At 48.6% G+C, this 24,924-nt stretch overlaps 1 protein-coding gene across 5 annotated transcripts in view; it reads right to left on the minus strand.

Moving 5' to 3' along the window:
• Positions 1-24,924, minus strand: part of TRIM33 (tripartite motif containing 33) — a 1,358,766-nt gene that overhangs the window by 437,067 nt on the left and 896,775 nt on the right. For all 5 annotated transcript variants that reach the window (XM_069633393.1, XM_069633392.1, XM_069633390.1 and 2 more), the window contains one exon: positions 12,276-12,432. In XM_069633393.1, coding sequence (XP_069489494.1) covers positions 12,276-12,432 — 157 coding nt within the window. The remainder of the gene's footprint in view (positions 1-12,275; positions 12,433-24,924) is intronic.

Raw genomic sequence — 24,924 nt, forward strand, 5'->3', positions numbered from 1 at the left:
GCCTGCTTTGCCGGGGCCGTAGCCGCCTGCACCACCAAACTCTCCAGAGTGGGGTGCTTGGTCAAGTAGCAGGGGTCGCTACTGGCTGGGCGGTATTTTCGTGGCAAAGACTTGCCCTCTGCCGGGAGACTCTCCGGAGCCGTCCAAGCCGCCGCCACCCTCCTCTGTAGAGCCATATGGAACGGCAGTACCGGGTCAGTTGGTGGAACTTGGTCGAGGATATCCGTAAGGTCATCCTGAAGAAAATCCCCTGGGGGAGCAGACTATCCCAAGTACTTGGTGACCCTAGACATAAGGTACCGTTACGAGGAGTCGGCATGAGTGCCAGGCTCAGGCCTACAAAACTCCACCTCCGGAGAGGTGTCCAGCCCACTGGCATCGTGCAGGGACTGCCGCAGCTCTTCAATTTGGCTTTGGCCCGAGAGAATCTCGTCTGGCACCGTATCAGGAACCATGCCATCATCAGAGCACTCATCCACCTCTTAAATAAACAAGATGGCGGTAAGAAGGCACAGAATGTGGAACAAAGCCATGCTTGACTTTGGCCAGAGCCTTTCTAGGGGGTTCCACCGAGCCCCGGGGTACCCCTGTCGAAACAGCCTCAAAAGGCGTTGAGTGAATCGGCGTCGATGCCGAACGCGGCACTGACAGCATCGACACAGGCCTCGAGGCCGGAGCCCCGAGCGTGTCCCTCGACAGCCTGGGCGCCAATGGCATCGACAACTTCTTCAGAGGCGGGGCCTCGAAAGAGTCCGTTGACTACCTCCACGCCACTGATGTCTACATCGAAGACACCACAGGTGCACACGGTCTCGAGCGCGTCGAGGACCGGGACCTGGACCGGGCATGACGAGAACGATTCCCCTTGTCCGAGTGGGACCTTTCCCACGAATCGTGCCGAACACCCGAGCCCGAAGGTGTGGAAGCAGTGTCTCTTGACCGATCACGACCGACCCCACTCGGAGGCACGGACGGACCAGTGCCCTGCGATTCGAGAATCGCTAACATTTTCTTCCCGAAGGAAGCCCATTCCTCCAGCGTCGCATGCTTGGTGGGATAAGCGACCCGCCGACGGGTGGAGTCCTCGGATGAGGACGGGGAAGGCGACAGATTACGGTGCTTCCGGGAGTGCCTCGAAGAGGCAGAGGAGTGGCGGGACCAACTCCGGGACCGAGACCCACTGGACTTCCGACGACGATGCAGAGAGTCGCCCCTCGAATCGTCTGTCGAAAGCCCCGCAGACCTCGACTTCCGTGGCTTGGACAACTTACCTACCGACAACAACTTGTTGCGCTCTCACAAGGCTTTGGACGTGAGCGACTGGCAGTCGACACAGTCATCCGTGTCATGGGCCTCCCCCGAGGCACCAGAGGCAGGCGTCGAGCGAGTCCGTCACTGACATCTTGGACCCACAGTCCCCACACTTCTTAAAGCCCGGACGCGTGGTGGAAGACGAGGTAGACGTCTTCACGGAGAATATACTTAATACGAACCGGTGCAAAGAACCGAGAAAGAAGAGAAACTCCAAAGAGTCCAGGCACGCCGAGATCTCTGAAGCGAACACGGTCGCGGAAAAAACGGAACTGAGGCTACGGGCGTCGTTGGTCCTACTTATAACATCTAGTGACGTCGGCCGTCAGAAGAGGTCCTCGAGGGCGGCGTATCCACGTCATCGACGCAGACGCCGAAGACTTTCCGAAGCAGCACAGCTGTGGTGATTACATGTCATAGATATGGAATACGTCAGAGGACCCAATCCCCTCGAAATAGAGGATACTTATTAGAGGGGACGGCGGGTGGGCGTATGGAGGAAAGGGAACTATGGACTAGGAGTAAGGTAGTCCCATCTCCTTTGCTCCATAATTTTGGGAGATTACCAAGCACTCCTCACAGGAATATGGGTGGATGGAACTCCTTTACTGAAAGAGGTTTTTAAAGAACCGTCTGCCCGAACTGAGTATGTGCTCTGGAGCTCAGGTCCAAAAAGTAATGCTTACAAAAAGCTAATGGGGAAGCCCACGTAGCTGCTTGGCAATGGTTTCCCGGGGAACATTTCTGGGAGGCAACGGCATCTGCCTTGTCCCGCATAAGATGGGCATGAATTCCCTTTTGAGGCTGACGCCCTGAACGTTATACGCATCCGAAATACAGGAAGCAATCCATCGGGAGATAGTTGCTTTCGAGGCCGGCTTTCCTTTCGAGTCTCCGAAGGTCACAAAGAGCTGGTAAAAGCTCCTCAGTTTAAATGTTCTATCCAAATAAAAACTTTAGAGCGCGTCTGACATCCAAATTATCCAATACCCTGTCTGCATCGGACACTGGGTCTGGAAAGAAAAATGGTAAGGAAATAGACTGGTTCAGATGAAAATCAGATACCACCCTTGGAAGGAAAGATGGATTGGTCCGGAGGACAACCTTATCCTTGTGAAAGGTGAGGAATGGATGTTCTACAGACAAGGCCTGAAGCTCGCTTACACGCCTTGCCGAAGTCACCACAATCTGAAAAGCCATTTTCCATGAAAGGAACTTCAAGTTCACCGTAGCCATGGGGTCAAAAGGCTTATGGCATAAGGTAGCGAGAACCACATTCAGTTCCCACTTTGGATGCGGGTTGCGCACAGGTGGATACAGATGCAATAGACCTGCAAAGTGTCTTAATGACAGTGTTTGTCAATGAAAAAGAGCAGGAGACCGTGAACAGGTAAGCAGGGATAGCCCACAAATAAGTCCTACAAGACATGTATGCCTGAAGTTGCCAGATGAGAAACGAATGACAGGACCGTGTCGATGGTAGCTTCTCTGGGGTCCAGCTGCTTTTCTAAACACCAGTGACAGAAATGAAGCCATTTGCTCCCATACTGAGCTTGTTCTAGCCGCCTGGATAATACGCAAATTATCCGCGGACAAGTTGAAACTTTCTAAAGATTTGCATTCTGGCACCAGGCCGCCAAGCTGAATGATTGCAGGGAGGGGTGCCACATCTGCTGATCGCGCTGGTGAAGCAGGTCGGGAAACAGCAGATGCCTGATTGGTGAGCAGACTGACAGATGCTGAAGCTCCGAACCAACCAAAATCTGGCTGGCCACCACGGCGCTATGAACAGGGGAGTGCAATTCGTCGTGTTCCTGAGCTTGCATAGGACCAGGTGAATCAAAGGAAGAGGCGGGAAGGCGTAGGCCCTCATGTTGTGCCACAATCTCCAGAGCATGCCCCAGGGAAGAAGCCCTGAGCCCGTTCCTGGAAGCAGAAAGAGTAAGTGTCCTGTTTGATGGCGTCCACTTCTGGAGTGCCCCAATGGTGAAAAAGGTCGGAGAGGATCTCAGTGTTCAGTTCCCACTCGTAGCGGACCACTGCTCACCAGCTGAGAGAATCTGCAGTTACATTCAGCTGGCCTGGAATGTGCGCAGCCAGCACCCAAACCCTGTGCTGAATGGCCCATTCCCAAATCTGAATGGCTAGACTACAAGGGGAGGTGACTTGGTACCCCCCTGCTAGTTGATGTAAAGCATGGATACCGCATTGTCTGTGCGGATGCGGACCACTTTGTTCACAATCACTGGCCTGGAGGCTTTGAGCGCCAGGAAAATTGCCAGAAGTTCCAGATAATTTATGTGAAATTGTCTGTCCTGTGGTGACCATAGGTCGAAAACCTGAAGGTGATCCATCGTCGTGCCCCTCCCCCACCGATAAAGGAGGAGTCCGTCGTAATGGTCGCTTGAGAGGAGGGCTCCTGAAAATGAGCACCCACCAACAGTTTGCTGGAAGATGACCACCATAGGAGATCTGTCATCATACATGGTGGGACCGGAATCATTTTGGTGCCCAGGTCCACTGCCTGAAGCCAGGAACTACGAAGAGCCATCTGTGTGAGTCGCATTTTTAGACAAGCCAGGGGAAGAGCAAGCACGCATGAGGCCTAGAAGCCTTTGGAACCACCAGGCCGACATGCTCTCTGAATGAAAACTTGACACGTGGTTAACAGATCCGCCATCCTGTCCACAGTCAAGTACACTCTGCAGTTGATCGTGTTCCAACGGAAACCCGGGAATATCAGGTCCTGAGAGATCGTCATGGAGGATTTCCGCCAGTTCACTGACAGCACAAGACCGAACAGGAGCTGAAAGAGACTGAAGATTGCCTGAGGCTTCACTGGACAAGGACTGCACATAAGCCAGTCGTCCAAATATGGATACACATGAATACCCTGTCGCTGTAGAAAGGCAGCGATGACCGTCATTTTCGTGAAGACACGCAGCGCTGAGCTGAGACCAAAAGGGAGCACTCTGAATTGGAAGTGCTCTTCTGCCAGGGAGAACTGCAGATATTCCCGATGCGGGCTCCAGATCCGGATATGCATATATGCGTCCTGAAGGTCCACAACACTGAGCCAGTCGCCCTTCTGAAGAGAGGACCTTATTTGGCAGGGCATGATCATCTTGAATTTCTCTTGGGGAAGAGAAAGGTTGAACTGGTAAAGGTCTAGAATGGTGCCCAGGCCAGCTTGGTTGGTTTGGGCACCGAAAACAGACGAGAGTAGAAGCCCTCCCCTCGTTTTACTAGGGGAACGGGTTCCACCACCTTCAGCTCTAGGAGCCACGCCTCCAGATGAGATGAGATTCGTCCTCCCACCGGAGTCTCGTGCGAGCGTCAAAAAATATAATTGTGTAGACTTTTCTGTGGAGAGACTACCTGTCCCTGAAGTGGAGGCTGAAGGCCGAGGAAACAGACCTTGTTGCCGTCTCCGATGGGAGTTACCTCTCGGCAGATCAGTCCTACGAGACCTGCGGTCCTGGAACCCTCTGAAGCCTGAGGAGGACCGAGACAGATCCAGACCTCCGATTGTTGACTGGGGGCTTCACTAGAACCACAGACTTGGCAGTTTGCATGCTCGCCTTAGTATTTATAAGCTTGTCATCCGTTGAAGAATGAAAAAGCTCTTTGCTGTCAAAGTTGCATGAAGCCAAGCTTGACGAGAGGTGTCCACCCCCGGCATGAGGCCTTGCGCGCTGAGGTGTCGACATGGTGCGCAGCAGCCTACAGCATATCCTGCGCCAACACCCTGGCATCTGATAAACCGCCTTTAAAGTCTTCCAGCCTGTCAACAGGAATAAACTCCTGGAAGTCAGCCAAATCCCTCCAGTTTCATATTTGCCACCGCCAAAATGAGCTCTGCGTTAGCCTGACGCAATTGCACCGCCGAGTTGGCAAAAATCCTCTTGCCCAAGGAATCAAGCAACTTGTCTTCCTTGGCCAGAACCTGGGTCGCACACGCCGGCTTGGATTGCAGAGTAGCGGCCGCTACCACCATCGAGGACGGGAGCAGGCAAGGCTACTTTTTTGGAGGTGTAAAACCTGTAACGGGCGTCAATTCTTTTATTTATGTGCAGCCCAGTGTGGGCCTCGTCCAGGACGTCCCTCTGAAGGAACAGGTTGGTGCGTTCTTGTGGAGACAAAGTCAACGCGCCCAAAAGCACCCCTTCCTGCGCAGCGGGTGCCTCAGGTACTGGTATGTCAAGGAGTGACATGTGGAATGCTCAGACAGAGCGGGGCTGGTCCGCACTATCCCGATCTGCCCGAGGGTCGTCTAGTGCATCTGGATCCATCGGCTGCGATGCAACCAGCGCCAACATGACGTCTCGCTCTGCTGGAGTCTTGTCAACCGGAGACAAGGGAGGCAGAAGAGCTGGAGGTGGGCCGGGAGGCAGAGGCAGTGCTGCTACTGGAGCGACAGGTGCCGTGACCAGAACTGTCGGGGCAGGATGTGGCGCCTGAAGGCAGATTTCCCTAAAGAATCCTTTAAAATACTCCCTCATGGGATCAGAGTTCATGAGACTATGAAATTTCCCAAAATAGGCATCCTCTGCCGAGACCTTAGCCACTGGAGTGGGCAGAGGATGCTATTGGCGGGCATAACCATACGAACATAGTGACAAGGGCTGCCAAGAGGACCAATGGGGCAGATGTAGGAGGAAGCAAGACCGAATGTGGTAATGGCATCAGAGCACGCCAGTCATAAGAAGGGCGGAACAGATTCACACTGCCGCATGAAAAAGGTTGTCCACCAAAAAGAAGGTTCCCAGCACCTGCCGTCGATATCGTGGGCGTGAGGGAAGAATCCAAAATGGCCGTCATAGACCACATGGGAAGGCCCGCCATTTTGTGAGCATCTGAGGAGAACTGCGTCACATGTGGAGAAGAGGCAGGTGACTTCACAGACTGGTCTGGGGACTTGATCGAAACATTAGCCTTGACACAAGGATCCTCGGCAGAGCAGGTACTATAGGGTCTTGGATGTTTAGTGGACATCTTGTCCCTTGAATTAGCCTCAAAAAAAGGAACCTCGCACGGAGAAAAGGACTGAAGGGCGATTCGGAGCTAAGGAGGGCACGGTAATGGCCTCATGCGGTACCCCGTGTAAAGGACATTTTTTTCAATTTCATGCTTTTAAACAAAAAGTGCTCCAGTCCTGTCCCACAGGACGGAATGTCCCAAATGTTTGGAGGAAAGGGGACGGGACGTAGGAGTATATGGTTTTCGTCATCTTCGCATACATGTTTACTTCATCACTTTAGTCACATCTTCATTCTTTAGAAATCCAATCAACGTTTCAGTGCATCCACATGTCTTCTCCATGTCACTTTGCACCTGTCAAACTTTATAGTTCTTCCATATCCAGTGATGTTTGTGGACTTCCTGCTACCACTTTAGTTCGGGGATACATTCGATAAGTTTGTCTTAGTGCGTAACGGCTCTCATATTTTCAATGTGGTATTGGGATAATACCAGGTGCATAGTACTTTCTTGCTGTTCTTCCAATATACCGGAGGTGAGCTCCATGCGTGACGTGTTCATCTGCTTCTCTACACTCCCCTCTGGTTGAGTCCTCGACCACCTCAATTTGCTTCACCTTTTCTTCAGACTGTGGTTTCTTCGGAATCCATATCTTTGTCACCCGCCTTAGGTCACCTACATTTTTGTTGTGTTCAGCCACACTGCATGTCATATAGCAGCATTCACCAGTCAGTGTGTCAGTCTAGAAATACGGATACCTCTAATTTGAGACCACAAACGCATTTTGGTGGCCGTGGACCAACCATCTCATGCACGATACGACAGAATATAGGTTTTCGAGTTTGCCAATGAACGGCCATTTTGATGTAACAAGAATCGCCATTTTGCGTTCCAACCATTGCTCATTGCTTTCTGTTCCTATTGCTTTGCAGTATATTTTCCGCTTACACTGCTCGAATGTGGAACATTGTTGTCTGTATGTGAAAAGAACAAGGCCACAGGGCCGAGAGGATAACAAGAGTTCGGTGAAAGACAAACGTAGGCAGCGCCAGGAAGAATGCCGGGCTCCCTCCTTAATGTAGCCTTGAAGCAGAGCTGCAGGGCATTTAATCATTTCACAGCTGCCAGCCAGTCTCGTTATATGGTAGAATATGTTAGAATAATACAGCTAAAGGCTTGAATTATGCTTTTCTAACGGCCCCCCTTTGCTGAGCCCGCTAAGAGCATGTCGGCACCCAGGACGCGAATAGCACCTGATGGATAGCAAGGTCCGGAATGCAACTTCCCCCCGTATGTAGTTCGCTTCCAAGAACAGAAGCGCCGTGTTCTATTCAATAACCGAAAGATGCCTACGCACTCACAAATTGCAAATTGTTACTAGAATAGAGGTTTGAAGGTGTCATAGTGGTCGGAGATGTCCATCATCACACCAAGTTCAAAGAAACCCAATAAAGAGGGGTGTTAAACATAGCCGATTGTTTGATATGCATTTTGTATATATGTAACTGATGTACGTAATTCGCTCTCTTGCGTCCCTCGAGGTCTAGAGATACACGTCGCGGGGGCGTGAGACCGAGTTGGCCAACTGAGACTTGCTTTGCAATAAAACCCTAGCTTTGGGAATACAACCTCGTGTCTGGCGTGTCTATCGTGTGTGGTGACCCGCCTTGTTTCCATAGATGTCAGGATCCCCTAGGGGACCCTTTCAAGTGAACAGAACACCCAACGTCCCACATATTTCTTATGGTTCTTAGGATGCTGAAACTGTGTTCATGGTGCTGCCAGAAGGCTTCCTTTGAGGTGCTCGCGGGTGGTGTTTTCGGTCTGTGTGTGCTCGTCATCCACAGCATTCACATCAATCATCTTCAACCCAATAGCGTACTTTAATGTCTTCTTACATTGTCCAATGATTATTCTTATAAGGCAGAATCCAGGTTGAAACCCACGAGAATAGACGAAAAACCTATCTTCATCTTTGGTTCCATCTACTTATTCCATCATTTTCGTATGTAGAGTTGACAACACGGATATTGCTTCCAACAGGGTTGCATTTTCTCCATCATAGGCAGGTAGCGTATGTACAGCAAGAAGGCCCAATCTTGGCGCACAGGCCACCTTCCATTGCTGTAATTAAGTCCAGGACATAGCTGTTCTGGAGGGTCATGAGCCAGATGGCCCTCAATTCTTCCTTGATCTCATTAAATCCTTGTGTCATTGTATTAATGGTTTTCAGCAGCTCCCATCTAATTATTTGTAACCACTTGGTGTTAGCTGCAGCCTGAAGTCCTGGCAGGAATATAGCTGTAAGTAACACTGCTGGCCTACAAACCAATGTGTCCTCATCTGGAATGTGATGAGCTATTTATTTTGCCGAAACAGTTCTCTTTTGTCCCATGAGCTTAAGCAACTTCTTCCTTTGGTGTGCATCCATTTTCGTTAAGTAGGCGATCTGGAGATCACTTTTGGGAATCACTAATGCAGGAACATGTATTATCACTATAGAACATCTTCCTGCCCAATTTCTAGGCAGCTTCATATATGCTTTGGATCCACAGGCCCAATAGTGGTGCATTAGCACAGCAGTTCCTCCATTTATTCTTGGCACATCAATTGTTTGCTTGCATTCTTTATGTTAGGCAAGATTGTATGCAGTACTCTTTGGGTGCACTACAACAACCCTGACTACCTGGCAATAGGAACCCAACCTTTGGTATAAGTCTGTACTACACAGGTTGGTAGCGTGTTAAGCAGCCAGGTTTATCTCAAGAGGGGTCAATGTGAGCTGTAGGGGTGTTCCACAGAGATCCACTGTGACAAGTATTCAAATAAACACCTACACACAAGGTTCCTTGATTAAACAATTATTAATTTATCAGTCGGTAAGAATAAGCATTCTTCAGAAGGGAGCAATATTCAAAAATCCACACTTAGTTTTCTAACTCCGCAAATACCCATTTGGGATGACACACAGGCACTACTTACACCCTCAGGTGACTTCAATAGCTAGGGTGCTGTTGGCATAAATATATCACTGCTGCATTTAGAATATTCTTATGAGTAGTGTTAAAGAGAAGAGCGTTCAGAATAAAACAAGTATTCACACAGTTATTCTTAAGCAGGTTAGTACTTTCAAAACAACCCCCCAATGAAAAGTCAGTTAACCCTTTCTTGGAAGGAAGGCAAAACACAAGCATAAGCATAAGAGAAGTCATTCATGGAGCCAGGCCAGCCAATGTTAAGTGAAGGTGAAATGAAGCAAGTAGAAAGTCTTTCCCAATGTTTAAAAAGTCTTTGTAGAATAGAAGAAATCAAAGTAGGGCCACCAGCTGCAAGAAACTCTACAAGAGCAACCGAGACAAGTCTCCAACGAGGACAAGCAAGGTAGCACAACAAGAGGCAAGTTCTCTCAGACTTTACAGTACCTTTAGGTTGAAGAAAAGTGCAGCAGATGACTTCTGTTCCTGTGCCTCAGTCGTGGGGAGAAGGAGGGAGGATTTCTGGTGACTCCTGCACTGCAATGGGACATAACTGATCGGAACCAGCAATATTCAAACAAGTGGCACTTCAGAGTTTCAGCTCCTCGCGTCTACCGCAAATAGCAACACTGCGGTTCCTGGCTGTCGAGATGGGCTTTCCTTGCATCTGGGGTCCCGCACTCTGTTGATGGGGCTCAGGCTCGGTCAGTCCTGCTTCCTGGGAGTCTGGAGGATCTTCCTGGAGCTCTTGGCCAGCTTAAAAGCAACGCACACATTCTGGTGTTCCTCTCCCTGGCTATTCTGTTCCAACAGCAACTGCAGTGGAATTCCAACCAGATCCGAGAGGATGTCCAGGTGGCTTACTTTAGAGTCGATTGGTCCACCAACTCAAAAGGGAGAAGTCGTCCTTGCAAGGGCTTCTCTGTCGATACGAATTTGGAGTTTCAGTACAGCAGCAGGGCTTCACCGCGCAAATTAACGGTCCAGGAGTTGCTGCAGGCGTCTTCTTCACTGGATGAAGGAATCCGAAGAAGAACTTGGTCGACTGCCTTCCAAGCCAAAAGGCCTCACCTTTTATGCAGGTTCCTCCCATGCATTCCAGCCTAGCTGTCAGTCATCCAGCAGGGTGGCTGTCCTTTGCCGGACAGACAGCCGGCCAATCACCTAAGAGTGCATTTCTGTCTCATCCTTCCAGTGGGCTTCAAGATTAAACATCAGTTTCGACTTCAGCTTCTCAAAGATTCCTAGCAGTGAGAGGCCCCCAGATATACTGTTGATCTCCCATTCACTCTGCTGGGCCACACTCAGGCAACCAATCATTCAGGTCATTCAGGCAGTCAGGAAGCCAATCGGACTCGCAATGCATTCAGGCCATCCTTCTCCATCCTGACACTAACACGGGATGCGGAGTTGGACAAGTATTGTGCCATTCAACACTCCACACTGCATTCATACCAGTTTTGGCAAGGCTGGTTCAGTCATTGTGTCAACCACCGATACTGACAGCCATAACACGGAATGCGTATTCGTCTCACTCCATTCACCCAGGTACCACCCCAAGGGCGTACCCACAACATACAGTCATTGGGTGAAAACAGAATGGTAACGCTTCTGGCGAGGTAACCCAGTGGAGAGCTGGTTAGTCCACTAGGTGGTCCAAGGAGACTTCTGAAGGATCTGGATGGCTGGATCCTCGAGAAGGCATCAAGACTTGTTGGTCCAACCAGTCCAAGGGTTGAAGCACCGCAGAGGGCCTTGGCAGATCAGGTAGTCCAGTAGGTCTTCACCAGGCCAAACGCATGAAGGAATGCCAGGCCTCTTCGAGAATCATCCACGGATATTCAGTCAGCTGCTCTTCTACACAGGAGACTTGGCTCCAATGCTGAGCTGAAAAACGGCTTCAAGAGTCATCTTATCTTAAATCCTGGCTGGAAGCAAGTCCAAGCACACCAATGGTCATGATCTGCACCAAACAGCCAGAAGGGGTCCAATTAGCGACCACTTTGGGTTTCACTCATGCCCCACACCTAGACTTTCAGGCGCCACAGCCGTGGAGTGGGCCAAGACAGTCAGACCCACTTCCTAGGTCCACACACAGGCCAGCACCCACTTTCCCTGGCGAATGCATGACCATGCAAGTGATTTCCTGACCTGAGAAGGCAGAGAAAATGCCAACAATAATATGTCCAAAGGACAAGCAGAAAATCTAATGGCATGGCCACTTTAGGGCACTAGCCACATTCATTAGCCTTACGTGGCAAGCACTATTGTGGACACTACAAATAATGCAAACATTATACAAATGTATCTGCTGCCACTAGCGTGTCTTTAGGCACATCAAGGTAAGCAAAAATCATAAGTGAAAAAGACTAAGGTGATACAAAAGCATCCCCACTGCAAGATGCTGTTTATACTGTTAAAAGGTTACCATAAAGGTAAAAAGGAAAAAAAGACCAATGGGAAACAGTTTATCAGTTTCCCCATGAAAAAATAAGCAAATCACAACGGGGCAGTGAATATGAAGACTTCACTTTCCTGTTGAAAATCAGGGTAAGACAGATACAAAACATTTGGGGGTCCATAGATTATGGAGGGAAAAGTTGCTTCAAAATAAATCTTTCCTAACAATCTAATTCAAATTTGATATGCACCTAGCTTGTCACCTGCTATACATATGAAAACAAAACCAAATACAAACTCTGCACAGGAGTTTGGAAAAAAAAGACTGCTGCAGCACCATAATGAAGATATGCCATAAGAAAATGAAGCATGGGCTAAACAATGAGCCAACGATTATGCAAGCAATCAACATTAGTTCTAAACAGAAAAAAAAGGTTTGTTTGGGCAAACTAAAGCTGTAAATAATCTTACATACTTCATGCACACAAACTATATATCAAGCAATAGTATTTGTATTAATGCAGAGTTGCATTTCATTGAATCACAAAATATGAAATACTTTTATGTTTAACACGAATACAGAGTATGCAGTCAACAATAAAGACATACCATGCAAGTACTTCTTCTGCCATCTGCAGATTTCTCTTGCTTGACAGATCCTGAAAAGCTGCACCCCGTTTCTTCAGTGCCCGGCTCCTGTTTAACTTTTACATGCTCTGATTTGTGGCCAGAAGTCCTTTCTGCAGTTCTGCCACTGGAACCACAGCTTCAAGGTATAAGAAAAACAAAATTGCACATGTTGGAAAGTAGCCGATTTATAAAGGTTAGACTGTGGCAATTGTGTTTCTATTTATTTTGCTGCATGTAATTCACTTGAAACGAGTTCAAGAAATTTTGATGAGCTCAAAGTATAACATAGAATAAAGTAATGATGGAAATACGCCTTGTTAGACAAAGTTTGAATGCAGTACCCTCTGGGAACAATACAAACAACTAGGACTACAGGTATAGGCAACCCAACCTCTGGTATAAGCTTGTACTAACAGTTTTGGTAGCGTGTTAAGCAGCCAGGCTTATATCAAGAGGGGAAATGTGAGCAGCAGTGGAGTTAAAGATTCACAGTTACAGGTATTCAAATCAACTCTTACACTCAAAGTTTCTTGCATAAACAATTATTAATTTAGGAGTCAGTTATAAAGCCTTCTTTAGAAGGGAGCAATATAATAGTAACACAAATACACTTCAATACTGTACACTCAATTTTTGAATCAGAAAATACCCTTTTGGGATGGCCCACAGACAACCTACACCCACAGGTGACTTCAATAACTTGGGTGCTGGGGACATTAATATCTTACTGTTGGCATTCAGAAGACTCTTCAAAAGTTGGTAAAAGGGAAAGGTTATTAGAACACGAGAGATCACACATTTCTTAAGCAGGGCAAAACATTTAGATCCTCTTAGAAGATGCATACAATTCAATAGGCTAAGAAAGTCAATGGGCAAAAGTCTTGGATAGGATGAAGCACTTCTGGTAAGTAAATGGAAAAGTCTTTGCACAAGTTCTTAGGAGTCTTTGATGAAAAGAAGAATCAAATGTAGGGCCACAAGCTGATTAGACTTGTGAGTTGTGGAAGTTACAAGCACTTCTAAGCAAGAGGTAAGTTCTCTTAGACTTGTTTTACAGTACCTTAGAAATGAAGATGAGATGCAGCTGATGACTTCTGTTCCTGTGCAGCTCTGCAGCTCACTGTTCCTGGGCCTCAGTCGTGGGGACAAGCGGGAAGACGTCGGGGGACTCCTGCAATGCACTAGGACTGGCAAAACTAGCAACCAGCAAACTTCCCTTTCAGTGGCTGTTTCGCGTTTCAGCTCCTCACAACTACCGCAAATAGCAACAATGCGGTTCCTGGCTGTCGAGGAGGGCTTTCCTTGCTTCTCGGGTCCCGCACTCTGTTGAGAGGGCTCAGGCTTGGTCAGTCCTGCTTCTTGGGAGCCCGGAGGATCTTCCAAAAGCTCTAGGCCACCTTAAAAGCAACACACAATCTGGTGTTCCTCTCCCTGGCTCTACTGTTTCCAGCAGCAACTCTGTGGAAAGTCAACCAGCTCTGAGAAGGATGTCAAGGTGGCTTACTTTTGAGTTGATTGGTGAAGGGAAATGTTGTCCTTGTAGGGGCTTCTCTGTCGATGCGCACTTGGCGTTTCGGCACTGCAGCAGGACTTCAACGGGCAAACCAACAGTCCAGGAGTTGCAGCAGGCGCCTTCTTCAAGTTCTTCTTTGGTTCCTTGGTCCAGTGGTCGACTCTGCCTTGCAAGCCAAAAGACTCGCCTTTTATTCAGTTCTTTCCCATTCATTCCAGCCTAGCTGTCACTCACCCAGCAGTATGGCTGTCCTTGCCGGACAGTCAGCCAGCCAATCACCACAGGGTTCATTTGGGTCTCCTAGGAGACCAAGCACAGCGAGTTTCGAAAACCTCCCTCACTTCCTGCCTACCCCAGACACTCTGGAACCAGAGGCGGGTTTCACTCCTGAAGCCTGCCAAAGGTGAAATGAACAATGAGACCAAACCTGGTTTGGCGCGCAGAGAAAATCTCTAGAAGGACCTTTCCACAAAGAACTGGTGAAAAAAGAAGACTGGGGACCATTTTGTCAAAGATGGCTCATATGCCATTTTGAAAAAGATGGCTCCCGCAGTTGTTTTACCGGAGCCACGAACGCAGCCCGCGGTAAATGCAAACCAGGGTAGTTCAAACAAAATCACTGCCACCAGCCATTCAGTGAGGAAAGGCTAACAAAAATGTTACATAAGGATCTAGACATGGGGATACCAAGTAAACCCTCCAGCACTCTATTGTAAGATAGTGTGTGCTGGGTCTAGAACGTTACAATGGTAAGTAAAGTCAATTTCACTTTACTGCTCTGTGAAACAGTAGTTTAACCCAAAGAAGGTATTCGAACCTTGGGGAAAATCTGAAAGACTTCCCTGTGCCACTGCACTAAAGGTGCTGTGTGACGCATTGTAAAAGATGATGCCTATGGAGTGTCAGACTCCATAACCAAAAGAAACAGAGGTAAAATTCACATTAAAATACATGAGGTGGAAAAAGGGTGACACTCTCCAGGTTAAAAAAAATCAAGTCCTCAAAATCCAGCAAAGTTGCTGGGGGTCTTTAAAGTGGAGGGGATTAGCCAATTTCTGAGACTTCTCCCTAACATGCCTCTACACCAATGAGCACTTAGACTGCACCTTCTGCTGATGACCAAAACAAGACTGATTGCATGTGCTCATCTGCTCAAGACAGAATACATATCTCGATAAAGGCTACAAAAGTTTGAAAAAATGCTTTTATTCCATCAATGCATGCATCAAGACTAAATTTAAAATACATCTACATTCACACAAACAAGGGCCAAACGTGTCATTGCTTGACGACTTTTCTAAATATCATAATTAATGTGCTTTTCTATGAGTCAAACCCACAAATTCCTTTTAGAGAACCTGGTGAATATGGCCAAAGTGCTCACAGGCAGAATTAACCCTTGTTCATGAATTAGGGTCTGACTATTTCAGGCATACCGATACTTTACATAGTCATGCAGATTAGGTTGCGTATGCATCTGGCTGGGTGACCTAGCGTCTGAGGGCAGACTTCAGAACATATTAATCACCATAATCGTATTTCTGATGCTTGTATCTGCTTAGATTCACATGCTGTGCATAGGCCGACATCTAGTGAAGCTGCAGAGTATTACAGTTGTTTTTGAAATTCAAAAAAAGAACGTTGACAGGGCGTGCCAGTAATACTATCCCTAGTGTGACGTCCCCTGTACCCATGGTCCTTCATGCGTCAAGGTCCCTCACATTGCTATTTGTCGGACATGGGGTAGCATGAAGTGTAGCGTGAGTACAGATGTATCCAAGGAGATATGTATCAGACAAGCTCAAAGGTATCCATACGCCTTCTCTCCGAGTGGAGGCAGGGTGGGCGCATGTGAATCTAAGCAGATACAAGAATCAGAAATACAATTACAGTGATTAATGTATCCCTTCTGAGGCTTGTGGAATCTGCTTAGATCACATGCTGTGCATAGATTAGCGAGCAGTGTTACGAGAAGGTGGTGGGTTGTGAGAAGGTTCGTGGGCAAACTGATGTCTTAGAACCGCTTGTCCCAACTGTGTATCGGTCTTGCAATGTGTGTCAATGCAGTAGTGCTGAGTAAAGGTATGTACTGAGCTCCATCTAGCTGCTTTACAAATGCTATGTGAGGGGACATTTGCAATAAATGCCAGCGTAGCTCCTATGCTCCTTGTGGAGTGAGCTCTTGGCGTGAAAGGCAGTGTCTTGTCCGACAGGGAACAGCACAGTTGTATGCACCCGACTATCCATCTGGTATTAGCATTCTTCGAAATGCGATCCCTTCTCTGCCTGGGGCTACGGAGACAAACAGTCTGTTTTCCTTAGCAGCCTGGTCTTGTTTACATAGTAAAGGACCGCCCTCCTTACATCAAGTGTGTGGAGTTTAACCTCAGCTGAGCTCTTTGGGTTCTGAAAGAAAGCCGAGAGCTCAGTGGACTGGTTTGCATGAAATTTAGAGATTAACTAAGGGGAGAACCTAGGATGGGTACATAAAATTAGTTTGCCCTTGTGTATGATAATGAAAAGATCCTGCACCGACAATGCTTGTAATTCACTAACTCTTCTTATGGAAGTAATAGCCACTAAGAAGGCAGTCTTGTAAGTCAGTTATTTAAGACTAGACTTATGCACCAGCACGAATGGAGGTCCCATGAGCTTAGCGAGTACTACATTGAGATCCCGTACTGGTGGCGGGTTTGAGATTGGAGGGTGGAGTCTCTTTACTTCCTCCGTGAATGCCTTGATGACCGGTACCTTCCACTATGAGACTTTGTTGTGGGAGGCGGTGTAGGCTGACAAGGCCGCCAGGTGGACCTTTAAAGAGTTGAATACTAACCGCGTGTCTAGCAAGTGGAGCATATAATTTAGAATGTGTGATGGGATACATTCTATGGGGTTCATTTGTTTAGACTGGCACCAAATTACAAATCTCCTCCACTTGTCTAAGTAACAGTGCCTAGTGTTAGGCTTTTGTGCTTCCTTTAGGATATCCATACACCTTTGTGGTAGTTTAAGATGTCCGAATTCTATCACTTCAGGTGCCATGCTGCCAAGTTCAATGAGTGAGGTTGCGGGTGCACGGTTAGCCCCCCCCCATGTTGAGTGAGCAGATTGTTCATGCACACGAGTTTGATTGGATTGCACATTGCCAGTTTGTGCAGATGTGGATACCAAGGTTGTCTTGCCCACATGGGAGCAACTAGTATGAGGGTCAACTGTTCCTTGTGGATCTTCATGTTCATGAGAGGTGTGGGGGGAAAAGCGTAAGCAAATTTCCCTGACCAGTTCATCCATAGGGCATTCCCTTTGGAGCCTGGTTGGAGGAACCGGGACACGAAGTCTGGGCATTGACTGTTTGCTTGTAGCGAACAATTCTATTGTGGGGAAACCCCATTGAGAGAAAAGTTGTTCTACGATCCTAGTCTAATTGCCACTAGTGTTCCTCTGGCAGGGGGCTCTCTGCTCAGAGAATCTCTGCTCAGAGAATCTGCCAGAGAGTTGAGTTCCCCTGGAACATGCTGAGATGAAAGGACTATTTTCGGTTTGGCCCATTTCCAAATTTGTTGCGCTAGCTTGGACAGATTTGGAGAACGTGTTTCCCCTTGTTTGTTGATGTAAAACATTGCCGTGTTGCCATCTGTGAGGACTTGCACTGTTTGGTTCTTCAAGTGTATCTCAAACATTTTAAGGGCCTTGAACACTGCTAGTATTTCCAGCAGATTGATGTGGTTCTGCCCCGTAGCATGAGTCCACAGACCTTGAGCTGCGTGATGAAGTTAATGAGCCCCCCCCATCCAGCGAGTGAGGCGTCTGTTGTGACCAGCGCCTGTACTTCCGGATCGTGGAAGGGTTATCCCTTCAACAGATTTTCTCTTGTCCACCAGCGAAGGTTTTGTACTAGTGTTGGTGAACCAACCACTCGATCGTCCCACTGACCGCTTGCCTGAGACAATTGTTTCGCCCAACCACTCCTCCATTGGTCGCAGGCGTGCGTGTGGTACCAGGTACAAGACGCCATCATGCCTAGCAAACGCATAGCTTTGCGTACGCTTATATCTGGTGGCCAGCTTGATAATGTGGAATTTGCAGTAGCATGTTTCGGACTCTTTCCTCTGATGGAAAGACCAACCCCTCTTCTGATTTCATTACAACTCCTAGGTACTGTTTTGTTGTGCTTGGCACAAGGCTTGATTTTTTTCTCGTTTATTGAGAAGCCCAATTGAAAGAGAAGGTTGATTGTTCTATGAATGTTTTGCCTGCAAACTCAGCGATTGTAATCAGCCAGTCGTCCAGGTAAGGGTGCACTGCGATTGCCTCTTTGCCCAGGTGAACTTCCACCACCGCCAGTCCCTTTGTGAATACCCTTGGTGCAAATGCTATTCCGAAGGGTAGCACTTTGAATTGGTAGTGCTGGTTTGCTATGTTGAACCACAAGAATCGTCTGTGCGCTGGGAACATTGAAATATGAAAATAAGCAGCTTTCATATCCAATGTTGCCATGTAATCCCCTGTCCCCCGCTTTAACAGAGGGATTACTTCTTGTAGCGTGGTCATGCAGAACTTTTGTGGCTTGACATTTGTTTGCAGAGCGCAAGTCTAATACTGGGCGCATTGTTAGATCTTTCTTTGGCACAAGGAAGTAGGTTGAATAAATACCCTTGTTTACCTGGTTGGCCCGGGACAACTTCTATGGTGTCCATTTAGAGCAGCGTGGCTATTTCCTGGAGGAGGATGCGTTGGTCTTCTTTGGAGTGAGTATTCTGGCGCGGTGGATGGTTCCGGGGGTCGCTTGATGAGCTGCACACAATAACCACCCGCCACGGTTTACAGCACCCATTTGTCTGAGGTGACTCCCCCCCATGCTTAGGTGAAGTCTGAAATACGCCCTCCTACTGCAGAGGCATGGGAGGGCACCTGGAGTGGGTAGTCACTGTTTTGGAGGTGTGTTAGCATCTCTGGAGGAGCCCCTCCCCCATCCGCAACATCTGCGCAGACCCCTCTGGTAGCCCTGAGACGCCTGGCCTTGATTGTTACCCCATGACGTTCCTGGATTTTGATTGTAGCTTGAACCTTGTTGGCATTTCTGTCCGCGTGAGCGACAAAAATGACCATTACCCCTTCGGCCAGTGGGTTTATTGGTTAACTGGCCCAAAGATTTCAGTGCATCTTTCTTTAGCCGTCTTTAAGGCATCTTGAACTGCCTTTCCAAAGAGTACGTTGGGCTCTATGGGCATATTGAGAAGTGTGACTTGCGTCTCCTGCTTGAAGCCGGATTGGCGTAACCTAGCGTGACGCTTAATAATGGTTCCCTCTGCGATTATCCTTCCGCATTGTCTGCGGCATCAGGATTAGCCTTCAACATGCAGCTTGAAACTGCCCTGCCTTCTGCTGCCACAAGTGACTTGAGGGATTCGGGGGTCGACGACAAAAGTGCTGAAACCTCATCACATTTGTGGCAGTCATAACTTGCTAAAAGAGTGACGTTATTAGCTATCGTAGCTTGAAAAGCAGCCGAACATGCCACTTTCCTCCCAATTGTATACAGTTTTTGCTCTCCTTGTCTGGAGGAGCTTCAGGAGGCTAGGGGTGTCCCTGCTCTCTTTGTTATTATAGCAACTAGAGAGTCAGGTTTAAGCTGTCCCCTTACATATAGAGGGTCGGAAGGGGCAGGTTTGAAGAGCTTCTCAACGTGGGGGTTAACAGCGAGGGTTGTATCTTCGCTGAACAGACCGCAGGAGGGGGAATTAATTGAAAGGCCGCCTTTTTGTCTCAAGATATCGTCAACAAAAACCTTGTCTTGTTGAGTTTCCTGCGTCGCTATTTGGAAATGCTCAGCCGCCTTGAAGAGCACGTCATTAAGTAGCGGTTGGTTATCCATGGATGAATCTGTTAGAGGGGGATCCTGATTGACTGGAGAGTCCATGTTAAACATGTTTGCGTCTGGATCAATCTCCTCATCATCATCGTCCCCATAATAAGGATCTGCAGCATAGAGGTTCTCCGTATCAGTGTCCAGTTTATAGGTCAATGACTGGTAGGGGTTAAGCAACAGTGGCCGAAACGGAGAACCAGAGGCAGCTGTTGTTGGTGGGGTGGACTGGAGACTTGTGAAATAATTGGGGTCTTTTTTATAAATATTTGCCAAGAAGGTCATTCTTTTCATGACACTGGCTATATCCATTGGGCAGAGCTAGGAATAGACCTAGGGTGGGAACTCGATCTTGAGAAGTGAAATGTATTTCAGGAGGGATCTGGGTTTTCTTCAGGGTTGAAGACAGGGAATCTTGTTCCTGGGTGTGTGTCTACTCTTGTGAGGTGACCTATCTTTTTGGGACCTTTCTTTATGAGGGGTCTGGGAAGACTTCTTAGACTCCCTAACCTTTACTAGGCCTTCAGGGACGTGTTTAACCAAATGGACTAGTCCCACCTGCATAGCATTCTTTACCGATTTCGGCAGAGAACGTCGAACTTCGGTTCCTGAAAGATTCAACGCCTCGTCTACTGACGTGCAGCGTTCTGTGTTGGATTTACACACAAAGTATGTTCTGTCTTTCGACAGTCGGGCTCTATCATGTGGCGACCTGGAGTGCCCAGAGGACCGATTCTACAGACCTCTCCCTAGACATCGCGCGTTGGGCCTTGTTCGACGGGCGTGTCGTGTCTCAGCCGTGGGTTGTGTGTTTAGTGGAAGGGTTTGACACAGCACCCTTGCCGCCGTGTGTCGTCCCCATATCAAGGCTGCCGGCCTTTCTGATAGGGTCGGCGGCCTGTGCTTGGGAAACTGGAATATCTCCATCGCCTTCGGATAGCATGGCTTTGCTGACGTCGCTGAAAGTCCGCTCCACGTCCATGGTGGCCTCGACCTGCATAGCGTGGTGGGCCCAGCGTTTAGTTAAGCGGACCTTTAATGTCTTGGGTTTGAAGAGCCTACAAGCCTGACAGGAGCCTTCGATGAGATCCTGAGGGAGACAAAGGTTGCACACCAGGTGCTCGTCGACCTACGTAAACCTTTTGTTGCACTTAGTGCAAAGTTTAAAAGGGATCCTATCCATAACGGAATGACAAGGCAGCTAGGCGAGCGTAGTGTACGAAAAGGGGCAAATACATTATTAAACGCCCCCCCCCCCATCTCTCCCATGTGTGGGGCGAAGCCTGAATCGGCCTTCCAAAGCCGGGTGAATACGCCGGCGGGAGCCTTCCACAATCGTTTGTTCATCGCTGTCGGATGATCAATAGTCGGTGATATGGAATATAAAGGATAGTAAGAACAACTAACATTAATTTGTAAATTTCAATGGCCGTAAGCGGAAAGGAGAATTAAGCGAAATAGCGTCCGTCTATGATGGCAGGAAAAAAACAATCTGAGGGACCTCAACGCGTAAAAGAGCATGGGTACAGTGGACGTCACACTAGGGCTAGTATTACTGGCACGCCCTGTGTCGATGCCCATTTTCGAGTTTCGAAAAACAAACTAATACTCTGCAGCTTCCACTAGATGTCGGCCTATGCACAGCATGTGAATCTAAGCAGATACAAGCATCAGAAATCCGATTACGGTGAGAGTATGGGATACATTACTCACCGTAATCGTATCCCAAAAGATTGTACCAGCTCGGGAGTTTCATAGGATCGCACACCGAGAGTCTGCGTAGGTGTGTAAACCACGGTTGTCTCGCCCACATGGGAGCAACTAGGACGAGCGTCATCGACTCTGTTCATCTTGTTCACCACCTTCCTGATGAGGAGTTGGTGGAAAAGCGCAGGCAAACATACCTGACCAGTTCATCCACAGGGCGTTCCCCAGGGAGTCTGGTTGGGGAAACCTGGATGCGAATCCTGGCCACTGTCTGTTTTCGCTTGTGGCGAATAGGTCTATAGTGGGGATACCCCACTGAGAGAAGAGATCTTCTACAATTTCTCTGTGTAGACACCATTCGTGTTCCTCTGGAAGGGGATCTCTGCTCAAAGCGTCCGCTAGAGAATCGAGATCCCCTGGAACATGTTGAGATGACAGAAAGATGTTCCGTCTGAGTGCCCATATCCAAATTTTCTGGGCAAGTCTGGACAGATTTGGCGAACAAGTCCCTCTGTGCTTGTTCAGGTAGAAACATGGCTGTCGTGCTGTCCGTCCGGATCTGCACCGACAGGTTCAGTAGGTGGGGCTCGAACGCTTGAAGTGCTCTGAAAACTGCCAGAAGCTCTAGCAGGTTGATGTGATTCTTGGCCACTGTGCGAGACCAGAGACCCTGAGCTGTGTGGTGGAGATGGTGAGCACCCCATCCTGTCAGGCATGCGTATGTCGTGACTACCGCCTGTATCTCGGGATCGTAAAAGGGTTTCCCCTTGGATAGATCGTCTCTTGTCCACCAGTAGAGGCTTTGTACAAGTGTTGGCGAAACGACCACTAGATCGTCCCACTGACCACTTGCCCGAGACCACAGTTTCGCCAACCATTCTTGCATGGGACGCATGCACAGGCGGGCGTGGGGGACCAGGTAAATACATGACGCCATCATGCCCAGCAAACGCATTGCTTTGCGTACCGTTATCTGGCGACCAGTTTGGTAATACGGAATTTGCAGTAGTATATTTCGAATTCTTTCCTCTGAAGGAAAAGCCAACCCCTCTTGAGTATTTAGAACAGCTCATAGGAACTGCTTGGAGGTGCTGGGCACCAGACTTGATTTTTTCTCGTTTATGGAGAAGCCCAATTCGAAGAGGAGATTCGATGGTTCTTTGAATGTTTGTCGTGCAAATTACTGGGGTCTCCCCCGTGATGAGCCAATCATCAAGATAAGGGTACACTGGGATTGCCTTCCTGCGTAGGTGTGCCACCGCCAGTACCTTGGTGAATACCCTTGGAGCCGAGGCTATCCCGAAGGGCAGTACCTTGAACTGGTAGTGCTGACTGTCCACCTTGAAGCGCAGATATTTTCTGTGCGCTGGGAACATGGAAATATGAAAATAGGCATCTTTCATATCCAATGTTGCCATGTAATCCCCCTTTTTTTTTAGGAGGGGAATTACCTCTTGGAGAGTAGTCATGCAAAACTTTTGGGGCTTGACGTACTTGTTGCAGGCCGCAAGTCCAATACTGGGCGCATTGTCAAATCTTTTTTTTGGCACAAAGAAGTACGTTGAATAAATACCCTTGTTTACCTGGTGTCCCGGGACGAGTTCTATCGCATCCTTTGCAAGAAGATTTTTGATCTCTTGGAGTAGGATCCTCTGGTGGTCTAAGGAGTGTATTCTTTGTCGTGGAGGGTGGTTTCGGAGACGCTCTAGTTCTATGCAGTATCCTGCGGACACTGGACAGCACCCATCTGTCTGATGTGATCCCCTTCCCAAGCTTGGGTGAAGATGGAAATGCGTCCCCCCTACTGGGGATGCGTGAGAAGGGAACCTGAACGGAGCGTCACTGTTTTGGTGGAGGCGTGCCCCCTCCTTTATTGGGACTGCCTCTACCCCTACGACGACCTCTTTTGTTACCCCTGCTATAACTCTGGGTAGACTGCTGGTTAGTGTTCCATGGAGTACCCTGGCCTTGGGAATAGTTTGAGCCTCTTTGGGAGTTTTGTCCGCGAGGCCGACGAAAATTGCCATTCCCTCTCTGGTTAGGTGGTTTGTTGGTTAGTTGCCCTAGGGACTTGAGTGTCTCATACTCGTCCTTGGCATTCTTCAGCGCGTCCTCGACCGCCTTTGCGAACAATAGATCCAGCTCCACCGGCTTATCTATCAATGATGCTGGGGTCTCGGCCTTGAACCCAGACTGCCGTAGCCAAGCATGCCTCTTGATGACCATGCTTTCAGCAATTAATCTGCCGGCGTTATCCGCGGCATCAAAGTTTGATTTTAAAATGCAACCTGACACGGCTCTCCCCTCTGCCGAAACTCGTGCCAATTGGCTTTTTAAGGGTTCTGGGGCGGAGTCTATGAGAGCCGCGACTTCTTCCCACTGGTGGCAGTTGTAACTAGCCAGCAGGGTGGTGGAGTTGGCAATCCTTGCCTGGTAGGCGGAAGTGGAGGCTACTTTCCTGCCCAAGCCATAAATCTTCTTGCTCTCCTTGTCGGGGGGAGCTTCGGGTGATGACAAGAGTGTTCCCGCCATCTTACGGGTGTTTGTAACAACCAGGGAGTCTGCTTTGAGATGTCCCCTTATGTACAGTGGGTCAGATTGGGCTGCCCTGAAAAGCTTTTCAATTCTGGGGTTTACTGCCCTAGTGAGATTGGGGTTAACAAGGGAAGGGTCTATCCTCCTTTGTATCGACTTAAGGATAGGGATGGTCTGAGCAACAGGTCTCCTTTCTTCCACCAATTCCTCTGCAAAGTCCCTCTCTTCCTGAGCACCTTGGGTGTCAATGTGGAAGTGCTGTGCCGCTCTGGACAGGACCTCATTTAGGAGAGGCTGGTTATCGACAGGGGAGTCGGTAACCGCGGGCTCTTTCTCTACCGGGGAATCTACCCTGTATGTATCTGGGTCCTCCCTCCTCTTGGTCCTCATCCCCATAATAGCCCGTCCCAGTTTGTTCTTCGAACATGCCCACGTCTGGATCCTCACCAAAGGATGGATCTTCCTGATATTGAGAATAGGGGTGTATATAAAAGGGGTCTGAAGACTGAATAGGTGCTTCACCCCGGGACTTCTTACTTGGGGGTATTGGATCCTTAGAGCCTGAGGGAGTTGCCCCTTCTGGGGTATAAGATAGAAAGTGTTCCGGGTTTTTGGCGTAGAAATCTGCCAATGATGACATCCTTGACATTACTCTGTCTATGTCATCACTGGACCATTCCCTTGAACTGGGAATAACTCTATTCTGGAGTCCTTTCCCTGTTTTATCCTGACTAGACCTACTGGCCTGAACAGGGGCCTTAGGGACAAGAGACTGAGACTTGTCCGTCTGTTTAGGTGGAGTAGAATGTAGTTTAGGAGTGGAAGTAGGCTGGGACTGCTTACTTCATTGTTTTCCCCCCTCCCCGCGGGTGGAAGAGTGTTTCCCCGAATTTTGGGCCCTATCAGAGCTTTTTTCGACGCCTGGCGCCGAGAATCGGGGGTAGAGTCCCTGTCTCTGGAGAGTAAGGGATTAGGTAGCATCCTTCGCGCTGCCTGCAGACGCCGAC

This window comes from Ambystoma mexicanum, chromosome 13, assembly GCF_040938575.1.
Source record: "Ambystoma mexicanum isolate Mex_15411 chromosome 13, UKY_AmexF1_1, whole genome shotgun sequence".
NCBI lineage: Eukaryota > Metazoa > Chordata > Amphibia > Caudata > Ambystomatidae > Ambystoma > Ambystoma mexicanum.